This window comes from Scophthalmus maximus, chromosome 1 (genome assembly GCF_022379125.1).
Source record: "Scophthalmus maximus strain ysfricsl-2021 chromosome 1, ASM2237912v1, whole genome shotgun sequence".
Lineage (NCBI taxonomy): Eukaryota > Metazoa > Chordata > Actinopteri > Pleuronectiformes > Scophthalmidae > Scophthalmus > Scophthalmus maximus.
The window spans coordinates 26,851,015-26,867,454 of NC_061515.1; the positions used below are offsets into that span (position 1 = coordinate 26,851,015).

At 43.2% G+C, this 16,440-nt stretch overlaps 1 protein-coding gene across 5 annotated transcripts in view; it reads right to left on the minus strand.

Annotated features, from left to right (window-relative positions):
• mcf2la (mcf.2 cell line derived transforming sequence-like a) overlaps nucleotides 1–16,440 on the minus strand; it is a 40,959-nt gene that overhangs the window by 20,630 nt on the left and 3,889 nt on the right. For 2 of the 5 annotated variants that reach the window (XM_035645315.2, XM_047330719.1), the window contains exon 1: nucleotides 14,233–15,185. The exons of 1 other annotated variant lie outside the window; for it this stretch is intronic. In XM_035645315.2, the coding sequence (XP_035501208.1) occupies nucleotides 14,233–14,476 (244 nt within the window). In that variant the 5' untranslated portion in view covers nucleotides 14,477–15,185. Of the gene's footprint in view, nucleotides 1–14,232; nucleotides 15,188–16,440 lie in introns of those variants that run through there. 2 more of the 5 variants (XR_004795311.2, XM_035645323.2) reach the window with 2 other exon arrangements.

The window sequence follows — 16,440 nt, forward strand, 5'->3', positions numbered from 1 at the left end:
AGCTTCCAGATGTTTGTTTTTGTGGCTAGAAAAACACAACTGAAAATACACTGATTTAAACATTTATTAATCCTTTTATATATATGTTAAGGCAACGAGTGGAGGAGGCCTGGTGGTGGCAAGTAAGGAGGAAAGATGGAAATAAAAAGGAGAGTGAAAGACGACATGTGAAAGAAAACCCAGAAGAGGAGAAAGGGAGAGAAAGCACTGTAGAGAGACTAACAGGGGGATCTCGTAAACAGCATTTGGATTTCCTCTTCTCCCTGGTCAAGCTGGATTACAGTAATCTCATTTAGCCCACTGAGACATGTCCGGCCAGAGAAATACGGAGATAAGGGAAAAAGCAGCTGGTTTGGTTACTGCGTGTGACCCACGTGGGCCGAACGCAACGGAAGAGCGCTGTGAAGTGTGTGCATGTCATGTGTACATCTGTGAATGAAAACTGAGAAATGTTTAATGTCTCTGTCATCGTAGTGTGTGAGGGAGCATCGCTGTGAAGTGTGTGTGTGCATATAGACAAAGGCTGGCACCGCGACTGGTGTGAGCCAATGGTGGCAAGGTTTCCAAGCAGTATGGTGGGACTGGCATGCGAGCGGCATTAATTACCATCTCGGCACAAACCAAACAAGCTGTTCACATTTTAGAAAAAGGAGCCTTCCGCCCAAATCTCTACCCACGGATTATAAAGGCTCTAAAACGCAGAGAGCAAAGTGATGGTTTTGGTGTCATTGTGTGTCACTTTCATAGTCAGCCATCAAAGACCTGCATAACATGTGGTCATGCATTCTCCATCACAATTATAATTTTGCACGAGGTACCGCACATTCGGAGTTTTGTGGCACGGAGGTGTTTCCTGCAGCGGCTCCACATGATGGAGAAACCCTGCAGATTAAGAGTTTAGCTCCTTACTAATGCTATATACAGTGTGTCAGCAGCATACCATTGGCTAGACGGTGACTCATACCACATCGCTGTACGTCTCGCGTCTCATGTGTAGTCCACACTTAGCGCGGAGCAGCAGGAGTGAGAGCGCCGGCAGCTGTTGACAGGATGTTTGGGGATGCAGGGTGACTCCGTGCGCGGCAATTAAACAGGGCAGCACAACATGCGTTAAGCTGTGGTCAGGCAGGAATCTATTAAACTGGAGGTTTACAACACCACAACACTGGCACACACAAACACACAAATGAGGAGTAATAATGTTGCCAGTAAGTCACTGGGCATGGCTCCAGATATTAGGGGATTACTTTAGCATGTCAGAGCGGTGACTCAGGAACCATTCAGCCATACATACAGTATAATATACAAAAAAAAGAGGTGGGAAAGAATTTTTTTTTTACAAAGAAGAGGAAAAAAATAAAGGAAGGGTTTACAAGGGTAGGAAGACGTTTTAAAGCAGGATGCAGTTTAAAGAGATGGTTAACGTGGCACTAATGCCGGTCCACTTTAATAAACCTTTGACAGACCACGGAGCTTCCTACAATGTGAAGCAGCCTGTAATTTAACCAAACAAAGCATCGCAACACGCCATTACTGGCCTCGACTACACCACAACAAGAGAGGAAGAGCAAAAGGAGCGGACACAAGGAGACATTCTGATGTTGTTGTGCATATGATGTGTGTGTGTGTGTGAGCAAATGTGTGTGTGAACAAATGTGTTGTCATAGGTCAGGGTGTGTGTTTCAGTGCGCTGTGGGGGCCACCTGTCAGTTCAGTGTGTCAGGCAGTAAGCTCCGGCTAAGACTCAAACTCTGGAAAACAGCCAGACATGTGCAGCGTTTTCTGACTCCGCTGCATCTATGTACATACGTGTCCGTGTGTGTGTGTGTGTGTGTGTGTGTGTGTGTGTGTGTGTGTGTGTGTGTGTGTGTGCATGTGTGTGTGTGAGAGAGAGAGATTTTGGTAATCCCCAACAATTTCAGATATTGCCCCCTTTGCCTGATTTACCTCAGCAGTGAGAAAAGTAGTATGTCCAGTTTATAATTTCCAACATTTAGACTTTCCCAGGAGAATACACATCAAGCATTTAGCTGCGGGTTTTTTAAACACAGGGCACTAAAGGAGCTGTGATATCATCAGCGACGGATGGTGGTAGTAGGAAAAATTGCTTTTGTGTTTTCATTTCCCAGCCAGGAAGGGTGGGTTTGAATAACAGCTGTCCCACACTGTGTTTTTGGTTATTATCGTTCATATGGAAAGACACGGTTCAAATTGCGGGGTGAAAAAAAAAAATACAACTATTTCATCAAGCTGCAACAAGATGCACATTGCACATGGCTTGAGTACTTCAGGGGTGAACAGTGCAGACATATCAGACATTCAGGCGTCGGGCTGCTTTTCGCTGCAGCTGAAACTCTAAAACTCCCTGCTTTGTCCTCGGTGGAATGAATGAAATTAGACTATAGAGGCTAAGCTGCTAGAGAACCTCTTTACCCACCAAACAGCGCACGCACACACACACACACACACACTGGAAGTGGGGCAATGCAGCAAAACACAAATAGTGATTATGGGGGGGCTAGAAAGAATGTCCCCCCACCTCCTTGTACCCTTCCCCCAAGCCCCGACATCCCTTCCCCAGTTCATTCATCTTTTTTTTTTCTCAGGGGCTCTCAGCGATAGATAACTCAACAACCATCGCCCCATTAAAACTAAATATTACAACGTTCCCCCTCTTTAAGAAAAAAAAAAAAAGTTCAGTTCAACTCAGCAGGATTCTCTAGATTCTGCTTAAGAGGTTAAATTAACTTTCAAGTCAGATTTTCTCTCACTTGTCCTAATGTTATTAATATGGAGGTGACATGTGCGATACCTCTATGTGCATGAGAAGTCCACGACGCATTGAAGGTAACTAAAACAAGGCCATTTCCACACTCCTGCATCTGAAAGCCTGTTTTTGTGTGTGTGTGTGTGTGTGTGTGTGTGTGTGTAAGCCCTGGAATTAGAGAGGTGAAAAGATAGTGAAGAGGAGGAGGAGGAGAAGGAGGAGAAGGGGGAATGAGGCAGTCGGGGAAAAAAAAGAAAAAGGTGCTCTTGTCTCAATAGGATGAAATGGAGGACAGGGTTTCTTTACACATGCCTACATATTTAATGTGTTGGCCTGGTGCTAGTTGATACAGTGGATGTGTTCTCTCCACGGTAGGGGGTCAATAGACGTACCACACTTCACAACTGTAAAACACACACCAGCAGACACCGACAGGTACTGTTTACTAGTCTGATTAAACCCATCAGGTCGATATTGATCTTCTAATAAATGATGGTGAGGAGCAGCCGTTGTTTAAACAGCCGGTCTGAACATTATACAAATCCACAGTGTTGTCCTGGAACACGATGATTAGTTCATCTCATCTGTTTCGGCATCTCACCTCTACACGGTTAACACAAATAAGTAATTACAATGACACTGTACAAACTGTGCATATGTGTGTGTTGGGATTCGATTACTGCCTTGACAATGTAATTGGCAAAAATTCAATTTGTAAAACAAGATACAGTGTGGTCATGTCAGTGGACAGGGGTGACAGAAAGGCAACGACCCAAGGTTAGGTCCCAAAGAGGTGCAGTCCATTACGCATAGTCTAAAGCACAAACAGACTGATGGAAACCCGGCTAACATCCTCTATTATTATCTCCCACACACAGACACACACACCTCTGCCTCCTTTGTTCTGCATCAGTGTTCCTACAGGTTTTCATTGCTAAACACACATTGTCAGTTCACAGCCGGCAGCCAGCTGTTCTCTGCTGGTTAATGGCTGCCAGTGCTGGTGGCTGGTCAAAGTTCAAAGCCACAGGATGCTGCAGGGCTGTCTGATGCGCGCGCGCGCGCGCACACGCACACACACACACACACACACACACACACACACACACACACACACACACACACACACACACACACACACACACACACACACACACACACACACACACACAGTGTCATTGTTATAGCGTCATGGATGTAAGCAAAAATAACCCAAAATGAAAACATTGATAGTAAAAACACGACACCACTTAGACATATGCCCGCAACTGAGGCGTCACCCAAACCTTCAGCTCTTCATCTGCTGCTCTGGTATGCACCAAATGGAAAGGACAGGCTTGGCATGTAGACCTCAAGGCACTTGGGTGGAGAAAGTAGGTGTGTGTGTGTGTGTGTGTGTGTGTGTGTGTGTGTGTGGGGGGGGGGGGGGGGGGGGGGGGGGGGTGTCAAGGGGTAAGGGGGTGACGGAGGGTTAAAAGTTACTACACCGGTATCAAATGCCAGCAGAGAGATGGACAGTTGCACCCATTAGCGTGTGTGTGTGTGTGTGTGTGTGTGTATTAAAGCAAGGATTTGGCAGTTGCTCTGCCACTGTGTACGTGTGTGTACACTTGTGTGAGCGATTCTGAGCTCTTTTATCTGGCATTATAGTCAGGGTTTACTAAAGTCCCATCTGTCACTGCTGGGGGACATCTAACACACACACACACACACATGCACACGCACACACACGACAAGGGCTGGCTGGCAAACACACCATGGCAAACAACAACTGGGTCACACGGCCAACAGTGGGCTGTAATATGTGTGTGAGTTTGTGTGTGGTGCCCGTGCCCATCCCCAACCGCCGAGCTTGAATTTGTGTGGGTCACTGATGAAGCATGAATTCAAGTCCAACTGTTTTGGTTCACCGGTTGTCCGTGTGCAGTCAGAGCCCAGGGGTCGCTGAGTAATATCACATTTATCTACACCGAGATGAATAATATGACTGATCCACTGTAGGTGATCTTCGACCCCTACAGTCTGCTCAGTCACGTCATTTATGTCACAATGAAGATTCATGGAAGATGTTTCTGCGGACGCTGCCGTAAAAGTGACGCGCTCAGCCTCCGGAACAATGGCTTCAGGCTCGACTCTGCCACTGGCAGCGAGCCCCGGTCCACTGAATAGAGGGTCACATCATCATCATCATCATCATCATCATCATCTCAGCAAAACAACACACTACTGTCCCTCCGTCTGCAGTCTGCGCTGCCGTCACAACACACACAGACACGCAAACGCTCCGAGGCTGAGAGGGATGACAACAAGTTGTCTTTCTGGGTATATGCGAATGAATAATTTTTTCAAATTGCAATAATAACTTTTAAATAAAGAAGTAACAATAAAAGTCTCGACCTAAACTGAGCTAATGGACACAGATAAGGGGAATTTAAAACTCATGCTGAAACTTGAACTCACAAAGTGGCACGTTACATCTCACTCGTTTAATCCTCTGGTGTGAACTGCTGCACCCTTAAAGGTCAAGATTTTGCACAGAACCTGTACCAAATCTCTCCTTCAGGGGAATTCATGAATCAAGTAACTCCCAAACACACTCTGTCGGCGAGCCGCCGGGAGATCTGCGGTGCACCCGGACTCGCTACTCTACATGTACTCGCAATGTTGTGGCTTTAAATCCAGGTCCTCCAGCCTTCCTCCCTTCGCACCATTAGAGAAGAGAGAAAAAAGCCACTAAAAGCCCAGCTGAATGTAAAACCAGCAGATATAACTGTAGCCTATATTTAGCTGCCTCTGAGCCATAACTACCATTCGAACTGCACAGAACAAAGAACATGAAAACTAAGAAAGACAGAGGGGGGGAGAGAGAAGGAAAATGACAGAGACGGCCAATAAGTAAAGAATCCGGGAGGACTGTGTTTTTACTTGCCCTGAAAGAAACTCGCAGCTGTAGGAAAAACAGACATGACTCTTTTTACACTATGACATCATGCACTGGAGGCAAAACTTATCTCTTACAAGACTTATTTCTCTTATACATTATAAAATATATGCATGATGGGGTTTTTTTAAATGTGTTTTTTTATATGCAATGTTAGACAAAACCACCTCCTGGTCGAAGAAAGTCGTTTGAACGCTACATAAATTTGATCCTGATCAGTTGGTAACCGTTGTGTTTGCGGTGAAGCTGAGAAGGTCACAATCAAAAGGTCAGCAATCCTCGACAGAAAGTGATCCCTCCTCAAAGTTTATAGGGCATGCTGAAAAAGACAGGACTGAACTGTTGCACAGCACCCCCAGCGAAAGATATACAGCTTTTCAGAGTTAATTTAATATATCTGATCTAAGTTTTAAAGATAAATTGTTTACTTTACTCTGAAACAGGAGACATGATTAGGTGCCATCATATCGTAAAATTGATTTCAGTTTATGTCCACCGAGCCGTACAACACAGTGAGAAGTTCCTTTAAAGGAGCTGCGTATTAACATGACATTAACATTAACATATCCCTTCTCTATAAATCAATATCTTTGATCTGTTGTGTTGTTGTTGCTGCATTCACTCATTAAAGATTCATCCCATCCGTTTAATCTAATTAAGCTCTGTATTGAGTTTATTGATTATGTTCTCTTGTGTTAACACAGAATACTACAGCTTTTCTGTAAGAGGCCACTATTTATTGTGAATGGCCCTTGAGGACAAAATAAAATTGACTGAAAGTTAAATCCAATACAAACAAAAGCTCTTAAATGCTTCCTCTCCTCCTGAGAAACACACACCCTGCACTCCACACACACACACACACACACACACACACACACACACACACACACACACACACACACACACACACACACACACACACACACACACACACACACACACACACACACACACACACACACACACACACACACACACACACACACACACACACACACACACACACACACACACACACACACAGATCCATGTCCCAGGTTGCCTTATGGGACACCGAGGCCTTGGTACTTTCTATCTGTGTGTGTGTGAGAACAGGCTCTACGGGCTCACAAGCTAACCTCAGTCCATCGGCTTGCAGAGCGAAACATGCTCCCTCTCTCTGCACAGCAACACAAAGAAGAAAAAAAGAAAGAAAACACCTGAAAAAAGCAAAGAAATCTCTGGGGATTATCATCAACACTGTTGTTCACAGGTTCGAAGTTGCTGCACACCAGGGCAAACAAACAAAAAAACTGTATTCATGAGACAGAATCAACCAATGAACACGCAAAAAACAACAACTCAGGAGCGAAAATAATGGGGGAGGAGATGTTGACATTCAAACGCTCAAAAGGGTTTTGTCCTCACGTTGCTCCCAACAGACACGAGGAAGCGCACTGTGTTAATGGGACAAATGTGATTAACGTGCTGACAGTGTGCTGTACTGTATCGGGACGGACGAGCATCAAGTCAACGCCACATTTCAGGACCTCCGGCAAAGTCCACTGCAGAAGCGACCGGGTTATGTAACTGACGGATGGTAATGCCCTCGGCAGGAAAAGCGTCTCGGTGCAATGAGACAAAATCAATGAGGAAAACAAAGTCAGGTCATGTTCGATCGTTCGCTTCATTAATAAAGTGGGTTTACCCTCATTTATGAACTTGTACGTGAAAGTGATCTCAACAGGGGAGTTCTGTTACACATGTGATGATGACTTCCACAAGTTTGCCTGTGTGCTATCATAATTGATGAAAGGTCCGTTCAACATTTTGCCTGATGAAAAGTTATCTAAAAGATTCAGAGCCCGGTCTTACTTGTGTCTTTGATAGCTTCATATCAACGCAGTGGTTATTTTACCAGCCAGTGGCCATGTTGTTCAAATAAACTCCATCTGTTGGTCCTAAAATGTGGTTTGTTAATGCATTTTGTTGTCACATGAGTCAAGACAGTAATATAGTTGCAGCCCAGATTAACCACCATGTCAAAGGTGTCAAATTGACACTGCATATTTCATGAACATATACAGGACAAACAGATGATGAACACTTTCAAATTTGAATAGTTTGTGATCTTTCCTCTTAGGAAAAAACTATTACACTTTAGACCCATTACTTATAAGGTTCTCAATAAAAAAAGTATGTTATTCTGGTGTATGGACTGCAGGACACACAAACACACACACACACACGAAAGCATCTGCAGAGTTCTCATATTCTTATCTCTCTCTATATATAAAACATATTCACACTTTTAATATTAAATCAACAGGGCTTCAACCTCTCTCTCACACACACGCGCACACGCACACACGCACACACACACACACACACACACACACAGAGGAAAGCATCTACAGACTTCTCATAGTCTTTTCTCTACATCTCTATAGAACTACACACACACACACACACTGTACCTGTCATCATCTTCAGCTGCAGCCACAGCCTGGTGATATCATGGCAGAGTTGAGACACTCGGTTTACAGCCATTGTGTTGTGGGTACATGTATGCCCCCTCTTCTACACACGTGCGCGCACACGCACACGCACACACACACACACACACACACACACACACATACACACACAGTTACAACATATTCTCACACAGTTACAACACATTCACACGCAGCCACATATTCTGTCAGAGGACATCACGATGGAAGTTCAGGCAGTCCATTCCGCCACGGCTGAAGACTTCAGCCGCTTACTGAGCTGTCAGTGCTCGGCGCAGCCCACACACGCTCACTCACACACACACACACACACACACACACACATACACACCCCTCTCCATTTGTGCCAGCCAGCGAGGCGGAGTTTCAGATGTTCCGCCCCCCGTTTCACATTTCTCACAGACAGAGAAAAGCTACTTGTGGCAGAATATGGAAGTCCCTACAGGCACACACACAGACACACACACACACACACACACACACACACAGTCACATAAGACTTCCCAAAGACTGAGCTCATTATAATTGTGACAAGAGGAAAATATTGAATAAGACACCATTAAATCACATAAGAGTTTGCGATTATGTCTGTGTAGGGCCACAAAACAAACCTTTTTGTCTCTGTCATATTTCCCCTGTACCGCATATGCAAATAGCTGGATTATTTTTTCTCTTTTTGTTGTGCTTCCGGTTATGTGTTCAGGTGCAGCTTTCACCGGGCTTCGCCAACACCCACGGACTGTCTAGGCAACACCTTGCTGAGAACCTGAAGCGACAGCGGAGGAGTAGCCCAGGAAGTATTTGTTCTGGTGCTAGTGCAACACCTAGTGGCTGTAAATATCACATATAACCTATGCCCTACGTACAAAACTGCACTTTACATGTTGATTTCTAAGCTTGTTAGTGCATTTCCCGACTTTCAATTAGCGTCAGTGCATTTCACAATTGTGGATGTGGTGAAAAATGTACTTTCAGAGACATAAAAGGCAAAAATTCAGTTTGTTTATTTTGCATCTTCAGGGTTTGGTGAATGAGCACTTTAAGTAAGCAGCTTTTAGAGGGTCAGATGTCGCAGACTCGACTCCACAACCATGTGGATGTGTCAGGCGGAGAGAATAGTCAAATGGGAATTAAACTCCCAATTAGGTTGATGTAAAGTTCTAATGTGTGTACTGTAAAGAGTACAAAATCACGACTCATGCTGGTGCCAGAGGGAATAGACTGGTTTTCCTCTGCTTATCTCACACTCTCTCAGAGACACACACACACACACACACACACACACACACACACACACACACACACACACACACACACACACACACACACACACACACACACACACACACACACACACACACACACACACACACACACACACACACACACACACACACACACACACACACACACACACACACACACACACACACATGCCAGTAAAGACAGCAGGGGGACCCAGTGTCAGTGTGCCACACAGAGGCAGGGGGAAGTTGGACTGGTGAAAATGTGAATACACCCTCAGGAGGTTAGATCATAAAATGCTGCCCCGCTGGGCAAAACAAACATTTGAAACTGTCATTCTGTCGCTTCTGTTTGTTCACGAGCAACAATGAAAACAGTAAGTCCTCTCATCCCTCCTACTGACCAACAACATAGATACAGTACATTGCTTTTCATGAAATTACAATACTAAATTGTTTTAGTAGCCTTCTAATAGTGCAGTTCTCACAAACCCCTTTTCTTTTAATTGGCTTTAAATGTGTTTCCGAGAGGCTGATTTTAAATCGAGGAGAACCAGATTCATCCACAGACCTCCTCCATGACTTACTGCTGACCAGCACAAAGGGGATAATCCATGCTCGCATGCATGAGCACACAAACACACACACACACATGCGGGGAAACCCCTTCCTCAGTGTGTGTCTCAGTGGTCTCTTGAAGTCCCATTCAGCCATTGCACAATGGTTTTACTTGTAAAGATCATTATGTGCAAGACCACATTATCTAGGTGTTCATCCACCACAACCTGCAGTAATCCTGATGAGGATCCTCTTCAGGTTTTTAAAATGATTCAACCAAAATAAAAATAAAAACTATTCTTTCAGCATCTGGGGTAAACTTTTGCAGAAATATTAACTAAATCTGGAAATGTCTCAGGGTAATGGTGGTAGAAATCACTGAGAATAGGCACAAGGAGATGAAAAAGAATGGATGTTGAGATTAAGAATTAGATTCAGACTAAAATGAAGATTAATCTCTTGGGAGTAGTCTGAGATCAGATTATACGGAGGGACACAAGAGTGTTTGAGCCAACAGAATTCAAAACTTCTGAATGGAGCGATCAAGGTCCTCTGCAAATAAAATGCAAGCCTACGTGTGTTTGTGTGTGTGTCAGATTTAGATGATAGAGCACTTTGGCTGTGCGACAGGAAAAGGCAGAGGGTTTTCAATGGTTCATTTCCTGTCTCTAGTGATTTCACCTCCAGTAGCTCAGACAGCAGCGGGTTTCACCCACCGATCACCGAGGCACACTTCTACCATGAATACCGACATTTTAGACGACAACATTGTCGTTAATGAGCTGATTTAAGACCCATTGCGTCTTTATCTTTTCAAATAGCTTTTGCTTTATGTTTGTCAAAACATCCGTTTTTGTACACGCAAAGCCTCGGAAAATCACATTTGACTTAAAAATATTTTACGATGTGTGAATGATTGTCTGCATGTGTTTACACGGGACACGGGGCAGACTTCAGTGTGTGTATACGGGATGTAACGGAGACCTGTTTGTGCCTGTATCTGGGATGTGGTGCAGACGACAGCTAGAATAACAGCTGAATTATTTACCCCCCCCCCCCCCCTTCAACCGCGTCTGCGTCGGCAAAGATGAAACACTATCGACTCCTTCCGATGCAGCATCAAAAACTATTGGCCCTGGCAGGAGCGTAAACAGGAAGACGGCAACTGAAAAGTGACTCAAGGGATGAAAAAAGAAGCAGAGGATCCTAAAAAAAAAGTGTGAACAAGTGTCCAATTGGAGTCAGGCTTGTAACAACATACCAGTCAGCACTTAACTGGCTCTTATGAAATGATTTTACACACTGTCAGAAACAGCTGCAAAGTTGCACAGACAGAAAACCTAAACAAGCATAAAAACACAAATCCATTTTTTTTTTCAACGATAAGATTTACGACCCAGGAATTTTGCACATGAAAGTTCTTGGTAAAAGTCATCACACCGAGCAGACGCTGATTATGATCTTAACGGGCTAAAGATGTTGGAACATGCGTAGAAACTGCAGAGCGTGACTCCCGAGGAATTACATAATCTGAGTGATCCAATAAAGTTTGTGATGAAAACTAAGTGACTGTTGCTATGTGACAACAATGGGACATTTCACAACACCGAAATAGTTGTTATCCACATCACTGCGTGAATTAGCTTTCACAGTATTATCCGAGTTCTTTTTGCACATTCAAAGTATTTTTTATTCTTTTTTTTTTATCAAGGAGTTTTTTTTGGAAGGGGGGTTTCTGTTCACAGATCCGTCATTCAGGAAACAGAAAGCAGATTGATTAAGAACCCTCTTTTGATAATAAATGTAATATTGGCCTGATATATGCGAGTGATCCAAATTAAATCTTTTTCTTTTTTTGTGATCTTGAGATGTGTCTACATTATATGCAAGCTCAAAATGAAAACTTTGTGTAGTGCTACAAATAGCACTTTCAGAAAGGTCAAAACATTTAGGTTTGCACCTGTCGTCTTTGTCTTGAGAGCTGCTATATTAAGGTCTGTGCTTGGGGGATTAATTTTTAAGCGCTTTCAAAAGCAGCGAGATGCCGCTAAAAAGGTCACAAAGCAAATGACGGCTCGTTTCAACGTTATCAACTTTTCTTTTTAGATTTGTTATAACCAGACCTGCATCAAAGAGGCACCCTTCTATTTTGTACCTCTCATTAGTATTTGCTCCGTTGGCTACATTAAATTTGAATGTAGGGGAATTTGAAACAATTTTATAGTAAGCTATATAAATAAAGCTACATTCATAATTGACAAAAAACATAAATAGAGAGCAAATTAATATTAATGTAACAGAATTGCTCTCTTTCTTTTATTATTTTACAATATGCAATCCTCATCCAGGTTCACACAGGGCTGAGTCCTGGCTGACGGCTGTCAGTCGTAAAAATCCAACACGCTCTTGTAAACCCAATAAAACAAATTCAATATCAACACGTTGCTCTAGTGACATCGCAGACCGGCACTCTAGCAGCTGCGTGACTACGGCGAAAACTCAAATCGCAAATCTCCAGTAAAGTTGGCTGGAAGGAGTTTGATCAAGATGTGCAAGAAGTTATCAAGAACTACTGTCCCATAAAGGAACCTCATAAGAGTGGCTTTGTCACTGCTGTATCTAACCTTACAAAAATATTAACCCCTTGACAAAATGTGGAGGGGAAAAGTGAAGAAAATACTTTTATTTATTATTTAATTTCCTTCGTCTTATACAAGGTTTGTAATCACATACATATTTTGTGATACTGGTTGTACACTCAGTTTTATTGTGTGATTCTTCCTGTTGCTTCACTAGTTCAATAACCCAGCTGCCAATTTTAACTCCTCTCACTCTCCTGAACGCTCAAGAATATATTGATCCAAGTTGCAGGATCAATATCAGGGCTAATCATGACTTCGACGACAACATTAAGCTTGGCCAAAGTCTGTCAGGGTCTCACAGATGACAACCATGGATTTTAACTCGAGAGGTCACCGTGGTGTCGAGCAGGTCAAAGAAACCAACAGTGTGACACAGAGAACCAAACATGAGAAAATCATGAGATCAGCCACGAAGACTGTTAGTCATCATAAAACTACAAGATTTTAGTGGTGTGACAAAGATTTAAGGATAGGTGTAATTAAACTTGAGAAATTTCTTGAGAAATGTTAGAAGACAGATGATGGCATCAAAAGTACTGCTCAATTGTTAAAAAAATTTAATCTACAAACTCAGACTATCCAACAATCACCGTTTGACAAGCAGGGGATGGGAATATGAGTTGATATCGCAACGGTGCGGAGAAAAACAAGATCAAGTGCAAAAAAACACAAGCACCTGTCTCCGTGACACAGCACAACTAGAACGGCGCTCACTAAAAATACACACATCGCCTCTAAATACAGACCAAAGCCCAGGGGAAATGGACCAGAATAGACGCCAACCATCACCGACAGGTGTCTCAAAATCATCACGCAAACAACTGCGCAGTTCCCACAATACACACAGACTCAGCAGTCTTTTGTGAACACAGACACACACCTCGCCACACAGTTTCTCAGGTAATTATTCAACCTTTTATTGAACCACCTTGAGTAAATAAGGATGTAGCAGTATACTGTATTGGCTCTTTTCCCGTATCGGTCCGACAATGATGATTTGTCACGGGCAGAAATAAAATCATAGGGTTTTCCTGTGCAGCTTTGTATTCTCCAGGCGAAAAAAGTCAGCCTCACAAGTTTTGTAAAAAGGAGCACGACTTGATGCTTTCTGAATGATCTGATGGTGTATGTGCGAGTAGTTATGGAGTATTTGATTGAATAATAACTAAAAGAAATGACTTCAACTTGATGGAAACTGCTATTTCCTTTTTTCATGGTGTAAGCAAACTGTGGGGACCCATTCAATTTAAGAGTTTAAAATTTCCAGTATCATGAGAGGGTGCTGAAATAACAAAAACAAAGCATATTTAATGTAAAAGAGGCTCATAGAATACACACATGCATGTGATCATCATGTGGCAAGCTACCACAAATTGACAAGAAGCATCATCTACAGAAAATCATATTCTACATTTCAACAGGCGCCCTAACACACACACACACACACACACACACACACACACACACACACACACACACACACACACACACACACACACACACACACACACACACACACACACACACACACACACACACACACACACACACACACACACACACACACACCTGCGAGACTCACTATGTAGCCGTTGACAGCACTGGGCGTATCTGTAGTAGCTCTGCATCTCCTCCAGTGCGATGCAGACAAACCTCTCTCCTCCACATTCCCGTTTTGCAGCGTGTGCCTTCATCCTGTCCCCCCGTCCAGTCTCATCTTCCTCCCTCGCCTTCTTCATTTCCACAGGCAAAGGGAAGAGTCTCGCCTGCCTCATCCCTCTCTCGTCGTTTGTATTTCCAAACATATCCCCAGACAACTCTCCCATGCATGTGCACACATACACACACACACACACACACAGGCATCTGTCAAAGTTTCTTGAGTAATTATACCACACCTCTTTCCTCAGCCCCTCCCTCCTGTGGAAATCTGCCACACATGAACATGTGCCTGTCACAACCTCCCAAATGTACCAACCATTTCATATTTCACACCAAGTGTTATTCTGCATATGTTAAAACAGGCGACAACTTTAATGTAAACTGATAAAGTCTGAAGAATCAAAATCCTTATACAATATATCTTTCAGATTTTAAAGTACATAAAAGATGCAGAAATTGAAGGGATCATAGTCCAGCCAGGTCTTTTCCCTTCCTGCCTTGAACTAAGATAACACAACATTCACACTTGCTTGTATTCTGATAAAATATTTGTGAAGAACAAAAACCCAGAGCTGTGTCGGTTTGCATTTGATCAGATAGCGCAGGCTTTATTGCTATAGAACAATAAAATCTGAGGCAATGTCTTCGCTGTAACTCCACTGTGCAAATGAATCAGATGTCTTTTAAAATACATAAATGTAAATGTACGTACATGAATATTGATGAGGCTATGCCGCGTGACTGACTTCACAAAAATCAATGCAGTTTCTTGTTGAACTGTATAAACTTGAACGGAACCTGTAAATGACCCCAAAGCGTGATCAATGCGGGTGATTTTTGGTCTACACAACTCCGCAGGTCCCTGAAGTACTGAATTAGAAATTCCCACATTTAGGCAACACTCACCTTTTCTGTTGGTTTGAGTATATTTATGATTCCGTTTCCTTTGTGGCGGTTGACGGACGCAGCAAAGGCAGGCAAACATGACACACACACAAACACCAACCAGGTGTGCTAGCTTTTCTAATCCGTTTCTCCAAATTTGTGTTTGTCTGCTCGTTAACCTGTAGTTATCTGTCCCTTAACCAGCCAGCTTTAGTGAACACACTGTTCTACTCCGGCTGTTTTGAGACATAAGGTGAGTTACCAAGTAGCCACTCACAAGGGCTATTTCATGTAATCAGTTACCAAGGTCAAACGCTGCATTCAAGGTATTGCTTGGAAGAGTACCTGCCTTAAAGTCACAGCTATAGATTCCTCGACTAAACTAACTCACTACTGAAACGCAATGGAAGCAATCCTGGTAGAGTGATCTAAAAATCACACTTATTCTCTATACTAGTCAAAAAGATTTGCTTTTTGCAGTGCAAATACAGCATACAGATACAGGTATCAAATCAAGAAGGAAATGGATCAGTAATGTAGTCTAGGTGAAACAGATTATCATCCCTTATTTGTTTGGTTTAAATGAATCTGAAATTACTATAATTCTCAGATGAGGTCCCTCAATTTACACCTGAACATTTAATGTAAACCTACTCCCAATAACCTCATAGATTTCTTCGAAATAACAATTCAACTGATATCATCTAGCAAGAGACATCCACACACAAATACTGTGTGCCACTTTGTTTTCATCTCCCTCTGTCGTCCCGATGGATATGTTCAGAGCACAGACTGTATCCACACTATCGCAGACTCGCTGTGAAACTAAAGAAAAAATTAAAGAGAAAAAGAGTTTCTATTATGTTTGAATAAAAAGGGGGAAAACACAGCAGGGGGGGAATCTCCCCGTGGTGATAGGAAATCCTGCCCAGTCATCCTGTCACGCTGATTTTAAGTAGCAGACACTAGAGAACCAGCACTTATCATGACAACATGTCCTGTTACAAACGTCACACATACACACATATATACTCAAACTAAACTGACCTCTTCTCCAGATCGCTCGATTGCTGCGTCTGTGGTGGCCGTGTCGGGTCAACAGACTGAGAGACACGCACAGATTGTGGAGCAGACGACTCAGCGCGTCTTGGCCCTCTTGAATTAAGTCCAAGAGAGACATCGTCACACCGGAGTGCGTCTCATACTGCGTCTAGGAGCTGGTTCGTGGCAGCTCCTCCAGCTG